The sequence below is a fragment of the Schistocerca serialis genome, chromosome 2 (genome assembly GCF_023864345.2).
Source record: "Schistocerca serialis cubense isolate TAMUIC-IGC-003099 chromosome 2, iqSchSeri2.2, whole genome shotgun sequence".
Taxonomy (NCBI): domain Eukaryota; kingdom Metazoa; phylum Arthropoda; class Insecta; order Orthoptera; family Acrididae; genus Schistocerca; species Schistocerca serialis.
In genome coordinates this window covers 419,297,430-419,318,319 of record NC_064639.1, presented here as the reverse complement: position 1 = coordinate 419,318,319, position 20,890 = coordinate 419,297,430, and the positions used below count along the sequence as shown (strand labels likewise).

General features: G+C 45.3%; 1 protein-coding gene across 1 annotated transcript in view; it reads right to left on the bottom strand.

Annotated features, from left to right (window-relative positions):
* The window catches only part of LOC126455586 (circadian clock-controlled protein daywake-like), a 63,489-nt gene extending 49,196 nt beyond the window's left edge, over window positions 1-14,293 (bottom strand). The window contains exon 1 of the mRNA XM_050091344.1: window positions 14,171-14,293. Within this exon, the coding sequence (XP_049947301.1) occupies window positions 14,171-14,261 (91 nt within the window). The 5' untranslated portion in view covers window positions 14,262-14,293. The remainder of the gene's footprint in view (window positions 1-14,170) is intronic.
* Between the last annotated feature and the right edge of the window lie 6,597 nt (window positions 14,294-20,890).

Below are 20,890 nucleotides of genomic sequence, written 5' to 3'. Positions count from 1 at the left end.
CAGCTGACAACCACAAGCATATTATAAGGTTAGGTCGATCTGTAGACGGGCGTTAACGAATAATCTCGTCGCCTTGCGCATGTAAATCACTGGTCTTCTTGTTTTCCGCGTTTCACAAGACCGCTCAGCGGCTGCTTGAGGTGACCGTTTGAAACCTGCTCAAGCTGGTATGCAAAACAGCTTAAAAAGCGATACCGAGAACATTGCGGCGCCAATTTCGCACCATGGTCGTTAATGTAATTTTCACTACATTAAGAAAGCAAGATTATATTTTAACGCCCCGCCGACGACAAGGTCATTGGGACTGAATGATTGGGGAAAGAAATCGACTGCGTTCTCTTCATAGAAATCATCCAGACCTCGTCTTAAGCGACAAAGGAAAAACACGAAAATTCTAGACCGATGAGCCAAAGCATTATAACCTATGTCTACATCTATGGACACTGCTCACCACTACATTGAATTCCACCTCATGCCGTTGAGGGAACGTGACGCCGTAAGGAAAATATAGAAACGGACCAGAGACGAATGGAAAATCGTTCTAGTGGTGATATGGAGTGCAAATGGGTAAATTCGCTGACATAAACGACTTTAAGGAAGGGCAGTTTGTAATGGCCCTACGGAAACGGCGAAGCTGGTCGGCTTTTCACATGCCACTGCCGTGAGAATCCATGGAAAGTGTTTGCAAGACGATAGAACCATGAGTAGGCGACGGTGTGTTGGACGTTCAAAGTAACATATCACCTTAGACAGCGAACTGAATGATTCGATACCACAGCTCTTAGTTCAGTTTGGACATGTAGTCACCCAGTAACATTGGTACCTTGCGAATGTTGTGTGATGTATCTTACGTTGAAACAACAGTGCACCAAATCTAAAGCACTCGGTTAACTGGTAAGAATATCTGAAAGTGGCACATTCAGTTGTAATTACCAGATCATGAAAATCATATTTTACAAGTTGCCCGTTTTCAATTGGCAACTAAAATACCTCAGACGAATTTTATCTTATGTTGTGTACAGCTAATATTCATTTGTATGATCTACATATCTAACGATATTCACTAGTTATCGGAATAATTATGAAACTTCATGAGTTTCTGTCAGTCAGAAACTACAAGCAAACGACTAAAACTTACTTTTCCTTAATGTCAGAACTTCTGCTAATACTGATAAAAAGGTCTGTTCAATCAAACTCCTGAGATGTGGTAGGGATCCTGTACCTGATTTATTTGTTGTATAGTTAACAAAACAGTAAAAATCATTGTTCGTGTTGCATATTTTATGTAAATTCTTGTGATAACTTCTTTTTCAGACTGAACTGACTGTACTGATCGATTTCCGACAGTATTTTAAGTGAACGAGATGCAATGATTTTGAATCGTAACTCGTAAAACCAACGCTATCAACAATGTTCCAACTGGCACGAGGTGCAGAGGAGTCCAGTAAAATGTAAACACTCTTTGATATTCAGTAGCTTTGGAACAAAATGACACAATTTGCGCATTAGCGTAGACCATTCTTTTCTCAACAGATATTGGCGCACGTTTTGCAGCAGATGACAGTGCGGCAATGAATGAAGTGAGATTGTCGTTTGAGTAACGCAAGGCCGTATTAAAGTGGTACTGGAAGTACGAAAACTTGTCTTTGACTGGCACATTCTTCTTTAAAGGTACCGCACTTGGTGAGGCATATCTTCATAAGCTCCAAACATCGATTTTTAGCTGTCATCCGAGGGGTGTTTGGAAATTAAAGGTTTTACCTACAGTAAGATGGCGCTTCGCCTCACTACCACATAGTTGTCTGAACCTATTTGGTTGAAAATCTACCTGGACGTTCGATAGGTCGAAGAGAAGCTGTTGAGTACCCACCATGGTCTCCAGACCTTACACCTTATGGCTTCTACCTATGAGGGCCTTGAAGGTGAAGTTTATCAGCTACAATGAAAGACCTACGAGAAACCATCGAGGTGTCCTGTGCGGCTATCACACGGGCAACACGGACAGCCCAAGTTTGGTCAACTGTTCACCGATACTGACGCTGTTTAGCTGCTAACGGGGGTCATTTTGAACACATACAATAACATTCCCCCGTGCAAGAGCTGTAACGGTATGTCATTTTGCTCCATTAATACTGACTATCAAAGAGTGTCTGCATTTTTCTGGACCTCTCTGTATATACACTATTGGCCATTAAAATTGCTACACCACGAAGATGACGTGCAACAGACGCGAAATTTAACCCACAGGAAGAAGATGCTGTGATATGGAAAGGATTAGCTTTTCAGAGTATTCACACAAGGTTGGCGCCGGTGGCGACACCTACAACGTGCTGACATTAGGAAAGTTACCAAGCGATTTCTCATACATAAACAGCAGTTGACCGGCGTTGTCTGGTGAAACGTTGTTGTGACGCCTCGTGTAAGGAGGACAAATGCGTACCATCACGTTTCCGACTTTGGTAAAGGCCGGACTGTAGCCTATCGCGATTGCGGTTTATCATATCACGACATTGATGCTAGCGTTGGTCAAGATCCAATGACTGTTAGCAGAATGTGGACTCGGTGGGTTCAGGAGGGTAATACGGAACGCCGTGCTGGATCCCAACGGCCTCCTCGTGTCACTAACAGTCGAAATGACAGGCATCTTATTCGCATGGCTGTAAAGGATCGTGCAGCCACGTCTCGATCCTTGCGTCAACAGATGGGAACCTTTGCAAGACAACAGTCATCTGCACGAACAGTTCGACGACGTTGCAGCAGCATGGACTATCAGCTCGGAGACCATGGCTGCGGTTACCCTTGACGCTGCATCACAGACAGGAGCGCCTGCGATGGTGTTAGACAACGACGGACCTGGGTGCACGAATGGCAAAACATTTTTTCGGATGAATCCAGGTTCTGTTTACAACATCATGGTGGTCGCATCCGTGTTTGGCGACATCGCGATGAATGCACATTGGAAGCGTGTATTCGTCATCGCCATACTGGCGTATCACCCGGCGTGATGGTATGGGGTGCCACTGGTTACGCGTCTCGGTCACCTCTTGTTCGCATTGACGGCGCTTTGAACAGTGGACGTTACATTTCAGATGTGTTACGACTCGTGGCTCTACCCTTCATTCGATCCCTGCGAAACCCTACATTTCAGCAGGATAATGCACGACCGCATGTTGCAGGTCTTGTACGGGCCTTTCTGGATACAGAAAATGTTCGACTGCTGCCCTGGCCAGCACATTCTCCAGATCTCTCACCAATTGTAAACGTCTGGTCAATGGTGGCCGAGCAACTGGCTCGTCACAATGCGCCAGTCACTACTCTTGATGAACTGTGGTATCGTGTTGCAGCTGCATGGGCAGCTGTAACTGTACACGCCATCCACGCTCTGTTTGACTCAATGCCTAGACGTATCAAGGCCGTTATTACGCCCAGAGGTGGTTGTTTTGGGTACTGATTTCTCAGGATCTATTCATCCAAATTGCGTGAAAATGCAATCACATGTCAGTTCTAGTATAATCTATTTGTCCAATGAATACCCGTTTATCATCTACATTTCTTCTTCGTGTAGCAATTTTAATGGCCAGTAGTGTAATATATTATAAGCAATCACCTTATGAGAAATGGGGAATCACTGTTGTCCCGACTTCCGCGACGTAAGATGTGTGTGGTATTTTGAAATAAAATGTTATAAAAAGTTTCTTGGCTTGCCCTGAGCGTATTTCACATTCTACACACTGTATAACCTAAAATGTGAATCCAGCTGTCGGAAAGATCTGCAGTCCAACGAGCAGATCTCAAGCTAAGTTTTATTCATTACTAAGTTGCACCAACTACAGACTGTATTATTTCATGGAGTACGTTGCGTTGCAAAATAAATTAAGTATTTAAGTGCCATCCAAAGCAAACAGAAACGTAACGCCGTCCACGACTCATCGCAGGTTTTTCAGCTCTGTAAAACAGTGCAGGCGGCGACCTATGGCCGATCAAACAACAGAGGACAAGACTGGTTCAGGCGCAAGTTTTCAAAGGGCAACGTCCAGTGCATATTGCTGGACATGGGGCTCCACAGCAGATGACCCCTAAGTGTTCCCATTTTGATCCAACGACATTGCTCACTGTGATTGCAGTGGGCATGGGATCACCGAGATTGGACCATGGCTCAATGGAAACGTGGTGCCTGGTCGGATGAAGCACGTTTCTTGTCTCACTAGATCGATGGTCATGACTAGACACGCCGTTATACAGGGTAACGGCTGTTCGAACCATGCATCGCGCCACAGACTCAGGCCGGTAGGGGCAGTATTATGCTATGGGGGGGCGTTCACCTGGACTTCTATGCGATCTGTGGTAGCAACAGAAGGTACTGTGACAGCTGTGGACTACTTGAGCATTATTGCGGGCCACTTACGTCCGTCCATGGTCGATGTCTTCCACGACGGCGATGGCATCTTCCAGCAGGATAATTGTGCTTTTCAAAACCAATTGCAAAATGACTTAGACACAATATATGAATGGTGTGAAAAATGCAATTGTCTCTCAATAAGGAAAAGAGTGATGTCATCCACATGAGTACAAACAGAAATCCACTAAATTTCGAATAATACGTAGGAATTGCAGTTACAAACAACATATATAATGTTTTGGGGAAAGTAAGCCAAAGACCACGTCTTACTGGGGAACACTTAGAAGATGCAACAGGTCTACTAAAGAGACAGCCTACACTATGCTTGTCAGTCCTTTGCTAGAGTCCTGCTGTGCTGTATGGGGTCCTTACCAGAGAGATTTGAGGGAGGACATCAAAAAAGTTCAAAGAAGGGCAGCTCGTTTTGTATTACCGCAACATCGGGGAGAGAGTGCCAAGCATATGAAAAGCGAACTGGTGTGGAAATCATTAAAGCCCGGAGATTTTCGTTGCGGCAGGATCTTCTCATGAAATTTCAATCACCCATATTGACCTCGGAGTGTGAAAATATTTTGTTGGCGCCCACCTACACAGGGAGAAACTATCATCATAATAAAATAAGGAAAACAGTCAGAGCTAGCGAGGAAAGATATAGGTGTTCGTTTTTCCCGCGCGCTGTTTGGGAGTGAAACGGTAGAGAAATACACTACTGGACATTAAAATTGCTACACCAGGAAGAAATGCAGATGATAAACGGGTATTCATTGAACAAATATATTATACTACAACTGACATGTGATTACATTTTCACGCAATTTGGGTGCATAGATCCTGAGAAATCAGTACCCAGAACAACCACCTCTGGCCGTAATAACGGCCTTGAAACGTCTGGGGGTTGAGTCAAACAGAGCTTGGATGGCGTGTACAGGTACAGCTGCCCATGCAGCTTCAACACGATACCACTGTTCATCAAGAGTAGGACTGGCACATTGTGACGAGTCAGCTGCTCGGCCACCATTGACCAGACGTTTCCAATTGATGAGAGATCTGGAGAATGTGCTGGCCAGGACAGCAGTTGAACATTTTCTGTATGCAGAAAGCCCGTACAGGATGTGCAACGTGCGGTCGTGCATTATCCTCCTGAAATGTAGGGTTTCGCAGGGATCGAATGAAGGGTAGAGCCACGGGTCGTAACACATCTGCGCCGTCAATGCGAACAAGAGGTGACCGAGACGTGTAACCAGTGGCACCCCATACCATCACGCCGGGTGATACGCCAGAATGGCGATAGCAAATACACGCTTCCAATGTGCGTTTACCGCGATGTCGCCAAACACGGATGCGACCATCATGATGTTATAAAAAGAACCTGGATTCATCCGAAAAAATGTTTTGTCGTTCGTGCACCCAGGTCCGTCGTTGAGTACACCATCGCAGGCGCCCCTGTCTGTGATGCAGCATCAAGGGTAACCGCAGCCATGGTCTCAGAGCTGATAATCCATGCTGCTGCAAACGTCGTCGAACTGTTCGTGCAGATGATTGTTGTCTTGCAAACGACCCCATCTGTTGACTCAAGGATCGAGACTTGGCTGCACGATCCGTTACAGCCATGCGGATAAGATGCCTGTCATTTCGACTGTTAGTGAGAGGCCGTTGGGATCCAGCACGGCGTTCCGTATTACCCTCCTGAACCCACCGACTCCACATTCCGCTAACGGTCATTGGATCTCGACCAACGCGAGCAGCAATGTGGCGATACAATAAACCGCAATCGCGATAGACTACAATCCGACCTTTATCAAAGTCGGAAACGTGATGGTACGCATTTCTCCTCCTTACACGAGGCATCACAACAACGTTTCACCAGGCAACGCCGGTCAACTGCTGTTTATGTATGAGAAATCGGTTGGAAACTTTCCTCATGTCAGCACGTTGTAGGTGTCTCCACCGGTGCCAACCTTCTGTGAAAGCTCTGAAAAGCTAATCATTTGCATATCACACAATCATCTTCCAGTCTTTCGCGTCTGTAGCACGTCAATTTCGTGGTGTAGCAATTTTAATGGCCAGTAGTGTACATTGAGATGAGAAAAGTCATGAGAAACTGATATGCACACGTAGAGATTGCTGTAGTGCAGGCTCCAAAAGAGTAGAACATTGGCGGAGCTTTCACTTGTACTCAGATGATTCGTGTGAAAAGGTTTCCGGCGTGATTACGGCTGCCCTACAGGAATTAACAGCATCTGAACGCGGAATTATAGTTGGAACCGGAAGCATGGAACACTCTGTTTCCGATATCCTTGGGGAATTTAATATTCCGAGATCCACAGCGTCAAGAGTGTGCCGAGAATATCAGATTTCAGGCATTACCTCTCTTCACGGACAGTGCAGTGGCCGATGGCCTTCACTCAACGACCCTGACCAGCGGCGTCTGCATAGAGTTGTCAGTGCTAACAGAGAAACAACACTGCGTGAAATAATCGCAGAAATCAATGTGAGACGTACGACGAACGAATCCTTAAGGACAGTGCGGTGAAATTTGATGTTAGTGGGCTATGGCGGCAGACGACCGACGCGAATGCCTTTGCTATCATACCGAGCGAGGTGGCGCAGTGGACTCGCATTTGGGAGGACGACGGTTCAATCCCATCTCCGGCCATCCTGATTTAGGCTTTCCGTGATTTCCCTAAATCGCTTCAGGCAAATACCGGGATGGTTCCTTTGAAAGGGCACGGCCGATTTCCTTCCCCATTCTTTCCTAACTCGAGCTTATGCTCCGTCTCTAATGACCTCGTTGTCGATGGGACGTTAAACACTAATCTCCTCCTCCTCCGCCTTTGCTAACAGCACTACATCGCCTGCAGCGCCTCTTCTGGGCTCGTCAGCATATCGGTTGCACCCTAGACCACTGAAAAACCGTGGCCTGATCAAGTGAGTCCCGACTTCAATTAGATGCTGATGATGGGGTTCAAGTTCAAGTGGTTCAAATGGCTCTGAGCACTATGGGACTTAACATCTGAGGTCATCAGTCCCCTAGACTTAGAACTACTTAAACCTAACTAACCTAAGGACATAAAACACATCCATGCCCGAGGCAGGATTCGAACCTGCGAACGTAGCAGAAGCGCGGTTCCAGACTGAAGCGCCTAGAACCGCTCAGTCACAAGGCCGGCTAGGGTTCAAGTGTGGCGCAGACTTCGCGAAGCTGTGGATCCCAGTTGTCAACTGTGCAGGCTGGTGGTGCCTCCATAACGATGTGGGCTATGTTTACATGGAACGTACTGGGACCTCTGGTCCAAGAGAACCGATTATTTTCCCAGACAACGATGGAATTTTTATGGATGACAATACGGAATGTCACAGGGCCACAATTGTTTGCGATTCCTTTGAAGAACATTCTGGACAGTTCGAGAGAATGGTTTGGCCATCCAGATCGCCCGACATGAAGCCCACCGAATATTTGTGGGACATAATCGAGAGGTCATTTCGTACACAAAATCCTGGACCGGCAATAATTTCGCAGTTATGGACAGTTATAGAGGTTGCATGGCTCCATATTTCTGCAGGGGACTTTCAGCGACTTGTTGAATCAATGCCACGTAGAGTGGCTGCACTACGCTAGGCAAAAGGCGGTCCGATGTGATATTAAAAAGGTATCCCATGACTTTTGTCACTTCAGTGTATTCTGAAGGTGGTTTGAAGAACCTTCTGCGAGGCACTTACGTGTAAATTGTAGAGTAGTCATGTAGATGTCATGAGGCCAAAATCATGCTACAGTAGTTCAAGGAGCATAATAGTGAACTCACTATGACCAAAGTCACATGATCCGAACCCGATGTAACACATCTGGGAATCTAGCGGTCACCAGCTCCGCGCCCACAAGTTACTGGTCCGGAATGTACGGGAAATGGATGATCTGTGCGTAAAGTTTCTGGTGCCACATACCTCCCTAAATGTAGTATGGACTTGCCGAATCCATTCCACACAGGATTGCTGCTGTCTTGCGTCCCAAAGCTGGACCATCACGCCACTAGGCATGTGGTCGTAACATTGTGGCTCATCGGTGTACATCTGGTTGGCCGGACGTGTATATAACCTGCCACGCGGGGTAGCCGCGCTGTCTCAGGTGTCTTGTCACGGTCTGCGCGGCTCCCCCCGTCGTAGGTTCGAGTCCTCCCTCGGGCATGGGTGTGTGTGTGTCGTCCTTAGCGTAAGTCAGATTAAGTAGTGCGTAAGCACCTCAGCAGTTTGGTCCCATAGGACCTTACCACAAATTTCCAAACTTTTACGGGTATTACAACCGCCCTCTTCAAGAAAGCGAATCTGGGGTCTTACTACTCTGCCACCTCACTTGGTCATTACGTTAAGGCTCCTGACACAGTTCATTACTTTTATTCTAATCACAACGTAAGCTCTAGCGCGTATGCGACCGGATTCAGGAATTCTTGGCAGCTGGAATCCATTATCACAATAATGGTAACGTCAGGCGGACATGAAAAACTGATGCGGTTAATGGTTTAGTATGCAACCAGCAGCTTTAAGATTTTGCTTGGATGGTGATGGTCTTTGTGTGTAATATCCAAGGAAACAAAATTGTAGTTTTATCATCTTCTCGGTGTCTAGCTCATTAGGCAAGCACAACTAGATCACTTAAATACTCGTAATAGTAGAGGAATGAAGTGCCTGGGGATACTTTATAAATAATCACCAGATTCGCTCCTCCCGCCTCTCACCGACCCCAAAAAAGAACAAAAAAGAACGTAATTGGGAAACTAACTTTACGTGCCAAAGCTATCGTGACAGCCGTAGCTGATCGTGACACACTCGCGTAATACATAACTGACAAAGAGTAGAGCGTCATTTTGCTTCTTTTATAATGTTATACGTTGGGGGAAGCTTTCCGTTAAGTTCTGACGCTCCGAAGAAGAAATTTGTTTTCTTTTTGCTTGAAACATCGCGAATAGTTGCTGGATTTGCAGGCGAACTGATTTGGCACGACTAACCAGCCTTGGGTTCATACCAAAATGATAGAGTTATGTAGTGGCTATGAGTATTCCGTAGCATAGTGTTGCTGAACTGTTTTCTAAAATATCTTAATTAATTTTGCCATCAGCCAAAAGTAAAGGTCCTGTGTAAAGCCACGAAAAACATGGTTTTTACAAGTTTCTAGCTTTTCAGCCGAAATGTCATTTTTTCCTTACTAACAATTCGACAACTTCGCTAACTTACTTCTTCGTTAGGCATCGAGCGTCGATTTCGTCTCTCGCTGTTTGAACTACAACCATATTGTTAGTAGTAGTAGTATTGTATTGTATTGTATGGAATCGGGGACCTAGAAACGACGGAGAGGCTTCGTCCCCGACGTAGCCCGTAGTGGTACACAACCCCACAACAGGTTACAGCAGTCCACTCACCCCACCGCCGCCCCACACCGAACCCAGGGTTATTGTGCAGTTCGCCTCCAGTGGACCCCCCCCCCCCCCCTCCCAGGTTCTCAAACTTCCGAACATTACTCCAGAAATCTATCGAAAATGTGCTTTGTAAACCACCTGTGTCGAGAGTTAATTATATTTCCTCACGACTTTTTCAATGAATCTGACCTGGTATGTGATTATCCCATAACAACTTCACGTGACGCTTGCTTCTACATGCTTTATGGTTCTTATTCTTTCCAATGGTTGATCACCACTAGCGTAACCGAACAATAAAAGTTCTTTATGGTTATTTATACGCAATACGATACATTTATTTACGCTGAGTGCTATCTGCCAGTCCCTGCAGCAAGCTTCGATTCTCTGCGGTCTTCCTTCATTTTCTTACAGTTTTCTCATATACGAGAGAATCGTTCACGATGGGCGTCGCATCGCTTCCGACTTTTTCCACCAGATTATTTGTGAACAGTAACGGCCTTGCAACACCCTTGCGGTATACAAACGAAACTACTTTTACATCTTCCGATTTCACTCCATTGTGAGTTCTCACTACCAGGAAAACGGGGGTGGGGGAGAAAGGACAGAGCTATGGCGTCAGTAAGAGCTTCCGGCCATCAGATGCCAGTAACGTTCCCAAAACCAACACCAAAGGAGAAGATATCGACAATATTGTAAGGATAGGTGGCTCTGTAGGATACCCGGGCTTCAAAAGTTTAGGATTCGAGCCACTGTTAGCTTTGTGATATTTATCTGTTCCATATCACTTCGTACTCCTCTGGCAAAGTCTTTTAATGGGAGAAGTGCTAAGCTGCTACGTAGATTCAACAACACGTTAAACTGTAGGTTGTAATATTGTGGACCAGATTGGATATTATGAATCGTACAATACCACATTCTAGTAGCTAGATCCATACCAGATTTCCATAACTTTCAAATGTATATTGCAGGAGTTCTTTCTGTAAACTAGATCGCTCTATATAATATCATAAAGAATTTTAAAAATTGGTAGTATCTTTAGCTGGCACAGTCAAGTTCGAAATTATGGAAACAACATTGTGCTATCAAAAACTGACTATAAAGCGTTGTTATACACGAAAGCAGTAGGCTGCGCGAATGTTAGTAAATAAATGTAAGAAGTAATCAGTCTGTCATTTAAAATAATTTTCACATCATTGCTTGCAAAGTATGTTTTATGAATTTTCAATATAAAAATGTACTTACACTTAAATTCTACTTGTACGAAACTTGTTACTGTGCTTTGTAGCAGCAAAATATCTACACAGTTTACCAAAAAAATCACAAATATTGATTGTAATTTCAATTTTGACCATGGACAAACAATGTAACGAAAAATGGCGATTGTCATCATGTTGTTATATGTCTTTTGAAATCGTTGTGGATCTATATTACGTTCTGTACAATGAAGTGTCTGTAATAAGGACCAGAAAAAAGTTTATTGCAAGCCTGGTGTCGTCTACATTATTTATAGAACCTATTCATACACAGAATTATCCCAGGCAGCGAGCAGCAGGTAAGACACCCCGATTTTCCTGGAAGACAACTCCGAAAATCAGATGATTGTGAATGGTTTCAACAAATATGTGTACAATATTTTTGCTAAAATTTATTACGTCAAGACGTGCACCTATTGATAAGGTTTGTCATTTGAGTTTAGTACTTTAAATACAGAATCGACTTTTACTCACATAACAAGGGGAATATCAAAAGGTTGATTATAATTGATTGGTTACGTCAGTTAAAAGGCCGGAGGAAGATAAGCAAGGGCACCCTGCCAACAATAGGAGATATAACTCCAACTAGCCAGGTAGGTGAGTTATAAAAGGTCGGAGCATTAAAAAAAAATGGCTCTGAGCACTATGTGAGTTAACTTCAGAGGTCATCATGCCCCTAGAACTTAGAAATACTGAAACCTAACTAGCCTAAGGACATCACACACATCCATGCCCGAGGCAGGATTCGAACCTGCGACCGTAGCGGTCGCGCGGTTCCAGACTGTAGAGCCTAGAACCGTTCGGCCACCTCGACCAGCTCGGAGCGATACGAGGGCAATACCATCTCCAATATGAGCATGAAAAGCGAATTCGATATTGCAGTGCGTGTGTTGTTCATGACGTACGTTGCAATGTTCCATTACACAGCTGATGGATGTCCATATTCACAACAGCGGATACATTTCATGTATTTTATGACAACTGCAGTCGCCACAGTGCCTGTTTCTCCAGACGTGCATGCATTCTCGACGGAACACTGCTTTGTACTTCTGAACAACACAAGCAGTGCAATATCCTATTTATTCGCCGAAAACTGGCAAGCGACTTTCAGTTAAAATGCCTCCCCTGTACGGAAATATACATAATACGCGTACGAGCGTAGGTAGAGACACATGGTTCACGACATGTGGAAGTTTGGATCTGACTGTGAAGCATGTTTAGCGACAGCTCGTGAGAAGTGGGAAATTCGAGTTTGAGTGCCGGCCCCGCACAAATTTCCATTCTCCTCATTGTAATGGTTGTCCATATTCGCAACTGTGAATGTATTTCGTGTATTTCATAATGGCTGCAGTCGCCGCAGTGCCTGCCGCTTCGGACACGCATGCACATCCGAATGAATATTGCATCGTACCTTCTGAGCAACACAGGTACGGCAATATCGCATTAACTACCGACACCGGGCAAGCGACTTTCAACTAAACTGTCTCCCCTGTACGGGGATATACCGGATGATCAAAAAGTCAGTCTAAATTTGAAAACTTAATAAACCACGGAATAATGTAGACAGAGAGTAAAAAATTGACACACATGCTTGGAATGACATGGGGTTTTATTAGAACAAAAAAAAAAAAAAAAAAAAAGCATTGCTAGACGCGTGGACGCGTGAATGATCTCTTGCGCGCGTCGTTTGGTGATGGTCATGTGCTCAGCCGCCACTTTCATCATGCTTGACCTCCCAGGTTCCCAGACCTCAGTCCGTGAAGTCGCAAGTGTATCGTGACGACGCTATTGCTGCTATTGCTATTGCTGAGGAATGATGGTGGACATATTGAGCATTTCCTGTAAAGAACATCATCTTTGCTTTGTCATATTTAGTTATGCTAATTATTGCTATTCTGATCAGACGAAGCGCCATCCGTCGGACATTTTTTGAACGTTTGTATTTTTTGGTTCTAATAAAACATCATGCCATTCCAAGCATGTGTGTCAATTTGCACCTCTCTATCTACATTATTCCGTGATTTATTCAGTTTTCAAATTTATACTGACTTTTTCATCACCCGGTACATAACGTGTGTATGAGCGTAGGTGCAGGCTCGGTAGCTTAGCGTGTTCGGTCAGAGGGTTAACTGCCCTCTGAAATAGAAAAACCGAGTGAACGGTTCAACGATGATCTTGAACAGATGTCATAGGACGCCCGCCCCGAACAAATGCAAAGAATAATAACGAACAAAATGAGATTTAAAAAAATGGTAAGGCGACTGCCCGCAATAAGCGGAAAATCCGGGTTCGAGTCCAGCACAAATTTTCATTGTCGTCAGTCCATTATGCAGCTGGTGGTTGTCCATATTCGCAACTGTGACTATCATGTAGGTAACAAGAAGGTGCCCGCCCACTGCAATGGTAGCTTGCGGCGTATAAACTTTTTTCTTAAGTGGGGTAGGACGTCAAACGGGCCGACTTGGAGCAGGAGAGGCATCACAGGACATTTTAATTTCCAGTGTCTATAATTGTACAAATAAATTCATAAAACTTTGTCAGCATCACTAGGAAGGATTCAGGATTCACACTCATTGCAGTGGAAGTTCGAAAACTTAACGAATTAATTTTTTTTACTTGTCAAATTTCATCATTTTTTTCACTTACTAATGATGCAGCATTTGTTGCTGTAGGTACACTTTCCTTCAGAAGTAAGAGAGATTCTTCGATGAATTTTGCACAGCATACAAACCATACTTAAAGGTGTATGAAACTCAAGAATTTTACAAATCTATTAAAAACTGTGGTAAAAATTGAGGTAATTAACTATAAAATTTGTTTTTCTTGTAAATAAATGATGAAAAAAATCATTTCGTTATGTTTTCGAACTTCCACTGCAATGAGTGTGAATCCTGAATCCTTCCTGGCCATGCTGACAAAGTTTTATGAATTTTTAAAAGTATAGAGAGTGGAAATTAAAATGTCCTGTGGTGCCTCTCCTGCTCCAAGTCGGCCCCTTTGACGTCCTACCCCCCTTAAGGATCATGGCTGTCACGGTGTGTCAGCTAGCTATTAGCTCTCTGATGTGACGTTAGGGTGCTATTTTCTGATGAGGAGGGGCGGTAACTCACGCACGACCCGCCCCCAGGTGACCGCCGCAAGCAGCAGCAGCTGGAGCAGCGCGAGTGCTCGGCTGAGGGTCGTGTTGGCCACGGCTGACATGCTGGCTCGGCGTGTGCGCTGCGCTGCGGTGCCCGTGCTGTCGCGTCGCGCCTCGCCTACCCGTCTACACGCCCACTGCGCGCCTGTCGCCGCCGCGGCGCTTTTATACACGCGGCGCAGAGCGCAGGGGTCGCAGCTTTCTACGGCCCGCCTCCGGTCACTTGCAACGCTCCACTCGTTCGCAACCGATGCCTGTCTGCTCTCTGTACGAGAGCCTACGTTATTGACGTCGCACAAGCACCAGGTGCCAGGGAGCTTTTACCTAGTTTTCAACTACACTACTGGCCATTAAAATTGCTACACCAAGAAGAAAAGCAGATGATAAATAGTTATTCATTGGACAAATACAGAACTGACATTTGATTACATTTTGACGCAATTTGGATGCATAGATCCTGAGAAATCAGTACCCAGAACAACCACATCTGGCCGTAATAACGGCCTTGATACGCCTGAGCATTGAATCAAACAGAGCTTGGATGGCGTGTACAGGTACAGCTGCTCATGCAGCTTCAACACGATACCACTGTTCATCAAGAGTAGTAGCTAGTTGCTTGGCCACCATTGAGCAGACGTTTTCAATTGGTGAGAGATCTGGAGAATGTGCTGGCCAGGACAGCAGTCGAACATTTTCTGTATCCAGAAAGGCCCGTACAGGACCTGCAACATGCGGTCGTGCATTATCCTCCTGAAATGTTTCGCAGGGATCGAATGAAGGGCAGAGCCACGGGTCGTAACACATCTGAAATGTAACGTCCACTGTTCAAAGTGCCGTCAATGCGAACCAGAGGTGACCGAAACGTGTAACCAATGGCACCCCGTACCATCACGCCGGGTGATACGCCAGTATGGCGATGACGAATACACGCTTCCAATGTGCGTTTACCGCGATGTCGCCAAACACGGATGCGACCATCATGATGCTGTACACAGAACCTGGATTCATCCGGAAAAATGACGTTTTGCCATTCGTGCGCCCAGGTTCGTCGTTGAGTACACTATCGCAGGCGCTCCTGTCTGTGATGCAGCGTCAAGGGTAACCGCAGCTGATAGTCCATGCTGCTGCAAACGTCGTCGAACTGTTCGTGGAGATAGTTGGCTGGCTCTGAGCACTATGGGACTCAACTGCTGAGGTCATTAGTCCCCTAGAACTTAGAACTAGTTAAACCTAACTAACCTAAGGACATCACAAACATCCATGCCCGAAGCAGGATTCGAACCTGCGACCGTAGCGGTCTTGCGGTTCCAGACTGCAGCGCCTTTAACCGCACGGCCACTTCGGCCGGCTGTGGAGATAGTTGTTGTCTTGCAAACGCCCCAATGTGTTGACTCAGGGATCGAGACGTGGCTGCGCGATCCGTTACAGCTATGCGGATAAGATGCCTGTCATCTCGAGTGATTGTGATACGAGGCCGTTGGGTTCCAGCACGGCGTTCCGTATTACCCTCCTGAACCCACCGATTCCATATTCTGCTAACAGTCATTGGATCTCGACCAACGCGAGCAGCAGTGTCGCGGTACGATAAACCGCTATCGCGGTAGGCTACAATCCGACCTTTATCAAAGTCGGAAACGTGATGGTACGCATTTCTGCTCCTTACACGGGGCATCACAAGAACGTTTCACCAGGCAACGCCGGTCAAATACTGTTTGTGAATGAGAAATCGGTTGGAAACCTCCCTCATGTCAGCACGTTGTAGGTGTCGCCACCGGTGCCAACCTTGTGTAAATGCTCTGAAAAGCTAATCATTTGCTTATCACAGCATCTTCTTCCTGTCGGTTACATTTCGCGTCTGTATCACGTCATCTTCGTGGTGTGGCAGTTTTAATGGCCAGTAGTGTAGTTCTTCACAGGCATTTAAAATTCGCCTCGTCGTAAGCTTTCTTACGTTATCCTCTAGAGTTCTGTTCAAATACTACACACACAACAATCTCATTAACAATCCCTAACTTGAAGATACTCGCTTGATGGAAATTAGTTACCCAGGAAGAAACATTCATTACAACAACTTCCACTTATTCTACGATGTCTTTCTTTACAACTTCTACACTGTCCTACCACATTAATGTGGCCACCGCCGATGTGCAATAACATCTCACAGACGGCAGGTGGCAGCACTAAGAGTGGTGGGTACATACAGCGTGTCGGGGGAACACAGAAAACAGTGCAGTCGATATCGTATTGCGGAACGGAGCGATTTATTTTACGTCCAAAAGGGCGCGGTGATTGATTTTTGGGTCAAGGGTAGAAGTGAAACTTCCTGGCGGATTAAAACTGTGTGCCGGACCGAGACTCGAACTCGGGACCTTTGCCTTTCGCGGACAAGTGCTCCACCAACTGAGCTACCCAAGCACGACTCACGACCCATCCTCACAGCTTCAATTCTGCCAGTACCTCACACAGTTTTAATCCGCCAGGAAATTTCATATCAGCGCACACTCCGCTGCAGAGTGAAAATCTTATCCTGGAAACATCCCCCAGTCTGTGGCTAATCCATGTCTCTGCAATATCCTTTCTTCCAGGAAAGCTAGTTCTGCAAGGTTCGCAGAAATGCTTCTGTGAAGTTTGGAAGGTAGGAGACGAGGTACTAGCAGAATTGAAGCTGTGAGGACGGGTCGTGAGTCGTGCTTGGGTAGCTCTGTTGGTAAGGCACTTGCCCGGGAAAGGCAAAGGTCCCGAGTTCGAGTCTCGGTCCGGCACACAGTTTTAATCTGCCAGGAAGGTTTCATATCAGCGCAAACTCTGCTGCATAGTGAAAATCTCATTCTGGAAGGGTGGAAGTATTTCCGGAACAGCTAAGTCGTGCCGTGCCGTCGTGGTTAAAGTATATCGTGCATGGCAAAATGGCGATATCCAAAACTGGAGCCGGGGCAACTGTGATGCACCAAGGGCCATAGATGACAGAGGTGAACAATGACTCCAGTAATGTGTACGGGAGAATAGACGTGCAACTGTTGAGCAACTGACGCCCAGATGAACCAAGGGGCTACCGACAGCTCCTCCTCATCGAGCGTTCAGCGAACGTTTCTGCATATGGGCTTGCACAGCAATTGCCTGGTCCATACACCCTTGCTGGCTGCTGTTCATCGGCGATTAAAATTGGAATTAGAGTGCCAATGACCCCAGCTGGACGGCCACTGACAAGGGGAGGCCACAACGTTTGGAATGCGGATTTACTGCAAACTTCGTATACTCGTAGTACTCCATGAGGACAACAAAATGTGTAAGCAGTAGCAAGTACTTCTCAAGCGTTATTAAGAAAATCGCAAGATAATTTCGGTCTTCAAATACATACCTGTGTGTGCCCGTTTTTACCATGAAGCGCCGGCAGCCGAGTAGAGCCGGCACGGTAGCTCAGCGTGTTCGGCCAGAGGGGTACCTGCCCTCTGTAATAAAAGAACTGAGTTAATGGATCAACGACGAACTGAAACGGGTGTCTTGCGACATCCGCCCCGAGCAGATGGAAAAAAAAAGTGGTTGGCGTTCAAGCCCTGTAATGGCTGGGTTGCTGGATCGAGTCTCGCTCCTCAGTTATTTTATTTCTAACATAGACATTTTCTTTACTATTTATATTACAGTCGATGTAATGGGAAAAATACGTGTAATCGGATGAACTTTTATTAAATTTACAATTTTATTAGGCTGTCTACAAATTTTTACTATCACAAATAATATAATAGTCTTAACTGCCGACTATTAAACGGCCAAACGCACAAAGTGATACTGAAAATGTATGCTTGTCCGTGATTTGAGAAATCCCTTATACCTGGAAGTAGCCCGAAACGACTTGTTACCTCCAAGCTTTGACCGGCACAGATGGATTTCGAAAGATGTACAATTAATCGTCCCTTTCGACTTTACGAGTAGAAGTTTCGGGATGTATTTTTCGTAAAAACATGAAAAACAAAGTTAAACGGCACCATCTGCATTGAATAAATGCAATGTTTCCGCACACGCAAGGTCTTTTGAGGTTTTCCGTGGAAAAACAAACCTCGTTAACATTTTCAAATCCTCTCTTTCAGCCGATAATTTGGAAGCAAACCATGCATAACGCAGCATTTCCTTAATGTCGGCGCTGATCATTGGTCATGCAGTATCGAATGTTTTAATAGCGTCTTCACCAGAAGCAATTTCTCGTTCTCTTTCGATTAAATACGAACAGTTTTGAAGACACGGACAGGCATACATTTTCAGTATCACTTTATGCGTTTGGTCGTTTACTAGTCGGTAGTTATGAATACTGTATAATATGTCTTACTAAAAATTTGTAGACTGCCAAATAACATTGTAAATTTAATAAAAGTTCATCCGATTACACGTATTTTTCCCATTACATCAATTGTAATATAAATAGTAAAGAAAATGACTGTGTTAGAAATTTAAAAAAAGCACAAAAACTGACGAGCAGGACTCGATCCAGCGACCCAGCGCGTACGGGGCTTGAACGCTAACCACTCGGCTGCCGGCTCTTCATGGAAATAATGGCCAAGCACAGGTATATATTTGAAGACCGAAATTATCTTGCGATTTTCTCAAGAGCACTTGAAAAGTATGCGCTACTGTTTGCACATTTTGTTGTCCTAATGGAGTACCACGAGTGTACGAAGTTTGCAGTAAATCCGCGTTCCAAACGTCGTGGCCTCCCCTTCAGAGTTGCGACAGGTGGCCTTTTCAGATGAATCATGTTTTATGCTTCATCGGACAGATGGTCGTTGGCTTGCACGGCGTGAAACTCTGAAAGCAAACACGCTGCAAGAATTGTCGGAAGGTTCCACGCCGGAGGACATTCCCTGAATAATCTCCTCGATCTGGAAGGTGCAATGGATCAACACAAGTATGCATATATCATCGGGGACCATGTCCATCTCTACTTGCAGTTTGTTTCATCTCGGCACAGTGGCACCTACCAGGAGGACAATGCAACTGTCACACAGCTCTTAGTGTACGAACATGGTTCAAAGAGCACCAACATGAGTCTACCGTACGCCTCTGTCTATTAGAATCGCTGGGTTTAAACCCGGTCCAGAATCTGTGAGACCATCTCTTTCCGACTGTTCGCACCACGGATCCTCAACCGAGAAATGTAGCGCAGCTGCCCCGGCACTGGAGTTCTTAGCTCCACATTAGTGTCGGCAGCTTCCAGAACCTCACTGATCCTCTTCCTAACGTCTGACAGCGATCCACACTGCAAAAGGTGGCACCAAGTAGTCATATTAATATGACTGGACAGTGTACATGTTAACGATTTCATTGCTATATATGAGTTACTGTATGTACACTATTTGATCAAAAGTATCTGGACACCTATTAGTGCAGAGTAACATGGGGTGTATTCACCCTTCGTCTTTATGGTGGCTTTCATTCTGCTGGGGACACTTTCAGTGAGGTGTCTGAACGTCTGTGGAGGTGTGGCGGCTCAAGACCAGAAACTATAGGATATGGCGATATTGGACGCTGGCGTCTGGAGGGAAGCAGACATTCTAATTCATCAGAAAGGTGTTCCATTTCGTTCAGGTGGGACTCTGGCTGACCAGTTCGTTTCAGGAATGTTATTATCCATCATCGCCTCACAGATGCTGCTTTATGACAGAGCAGATTGTCATGTTGATACAATCAACCTTTCCCAGCAGCTCCTCTCCTGCTCCACACAATGGTAAACGTGTCCATATCATTCTACATTTAGCCTTTTCTTAAGCGCAATAAAGGGACCACATCGTAACTACTAAAAACACCTCGATACTATGAAACTAGCCCCTTCATACTTCACTGATGGCACTGATGGCACTTGAAAAACCCAAATCTTTCGACAGGGTTGCCACAATGTGTAAGGTCATTCACCACTCCATTCCATTCGTTCCAGGTCATCTACGTCCAGTGTGTCCCTCTTTACACCACCACAACACTCGTTCAGCATTCACTTCAGAAATGTGTAGCACATGGGCAGCTCCTTGACTTTTATATCCCATTCTTTTTAACTCCCTATGCATAGTCATTGAGCTAACTGAACTTGTGGTAGCACTTTCGAATCACTCAGGATTCCTTCCACTGATTTTATGTGTTTTTTTTTTTAACCAACGGTCTACCTGAGGACCTTTGGAAACATTAAAATTTGCCTGCTGCCAGTCACATGGCCTGACAAGGGAAACTCCCCATCGAACCCCCCTCAGATTTAGTGGATAGCCCGTCAAAAACTGAACACAGATCAAGCATGAAAACAGAGAGAAGGTGTATTGAACTGTGAAAGAAAGCAAAATAGAAACAGTGAACGCTCCAAGCTTAACAAGGACTTGCAACATTGAGCGAAGACCACCAGTGACAGCCTCGTGGTTCAGTGATCACGGTGTTCGACTGCAAAGCGGGCGAGTCGTGTCCAAAGCTCCTTCGTGCTATTTTTTTTTAATTCGCTGTATTCAGATTTGTGTCTGTGTCATGGTGTTACGTCCGTTTGCAACAGCGAGGTGTAAGGAAAGGATCTACAATGAAAGTTGATTCTGCACAACTACTTCATCAGCAGCCAAAAGGAAGCGGCTTTCGAATGGGAACCGCAAACGTTTGATGACAAGGCGACAAGTCAACCGAATCCTCCACCTTAAAACACGACTGGTGTGTCATACATGGCACTAGTGAC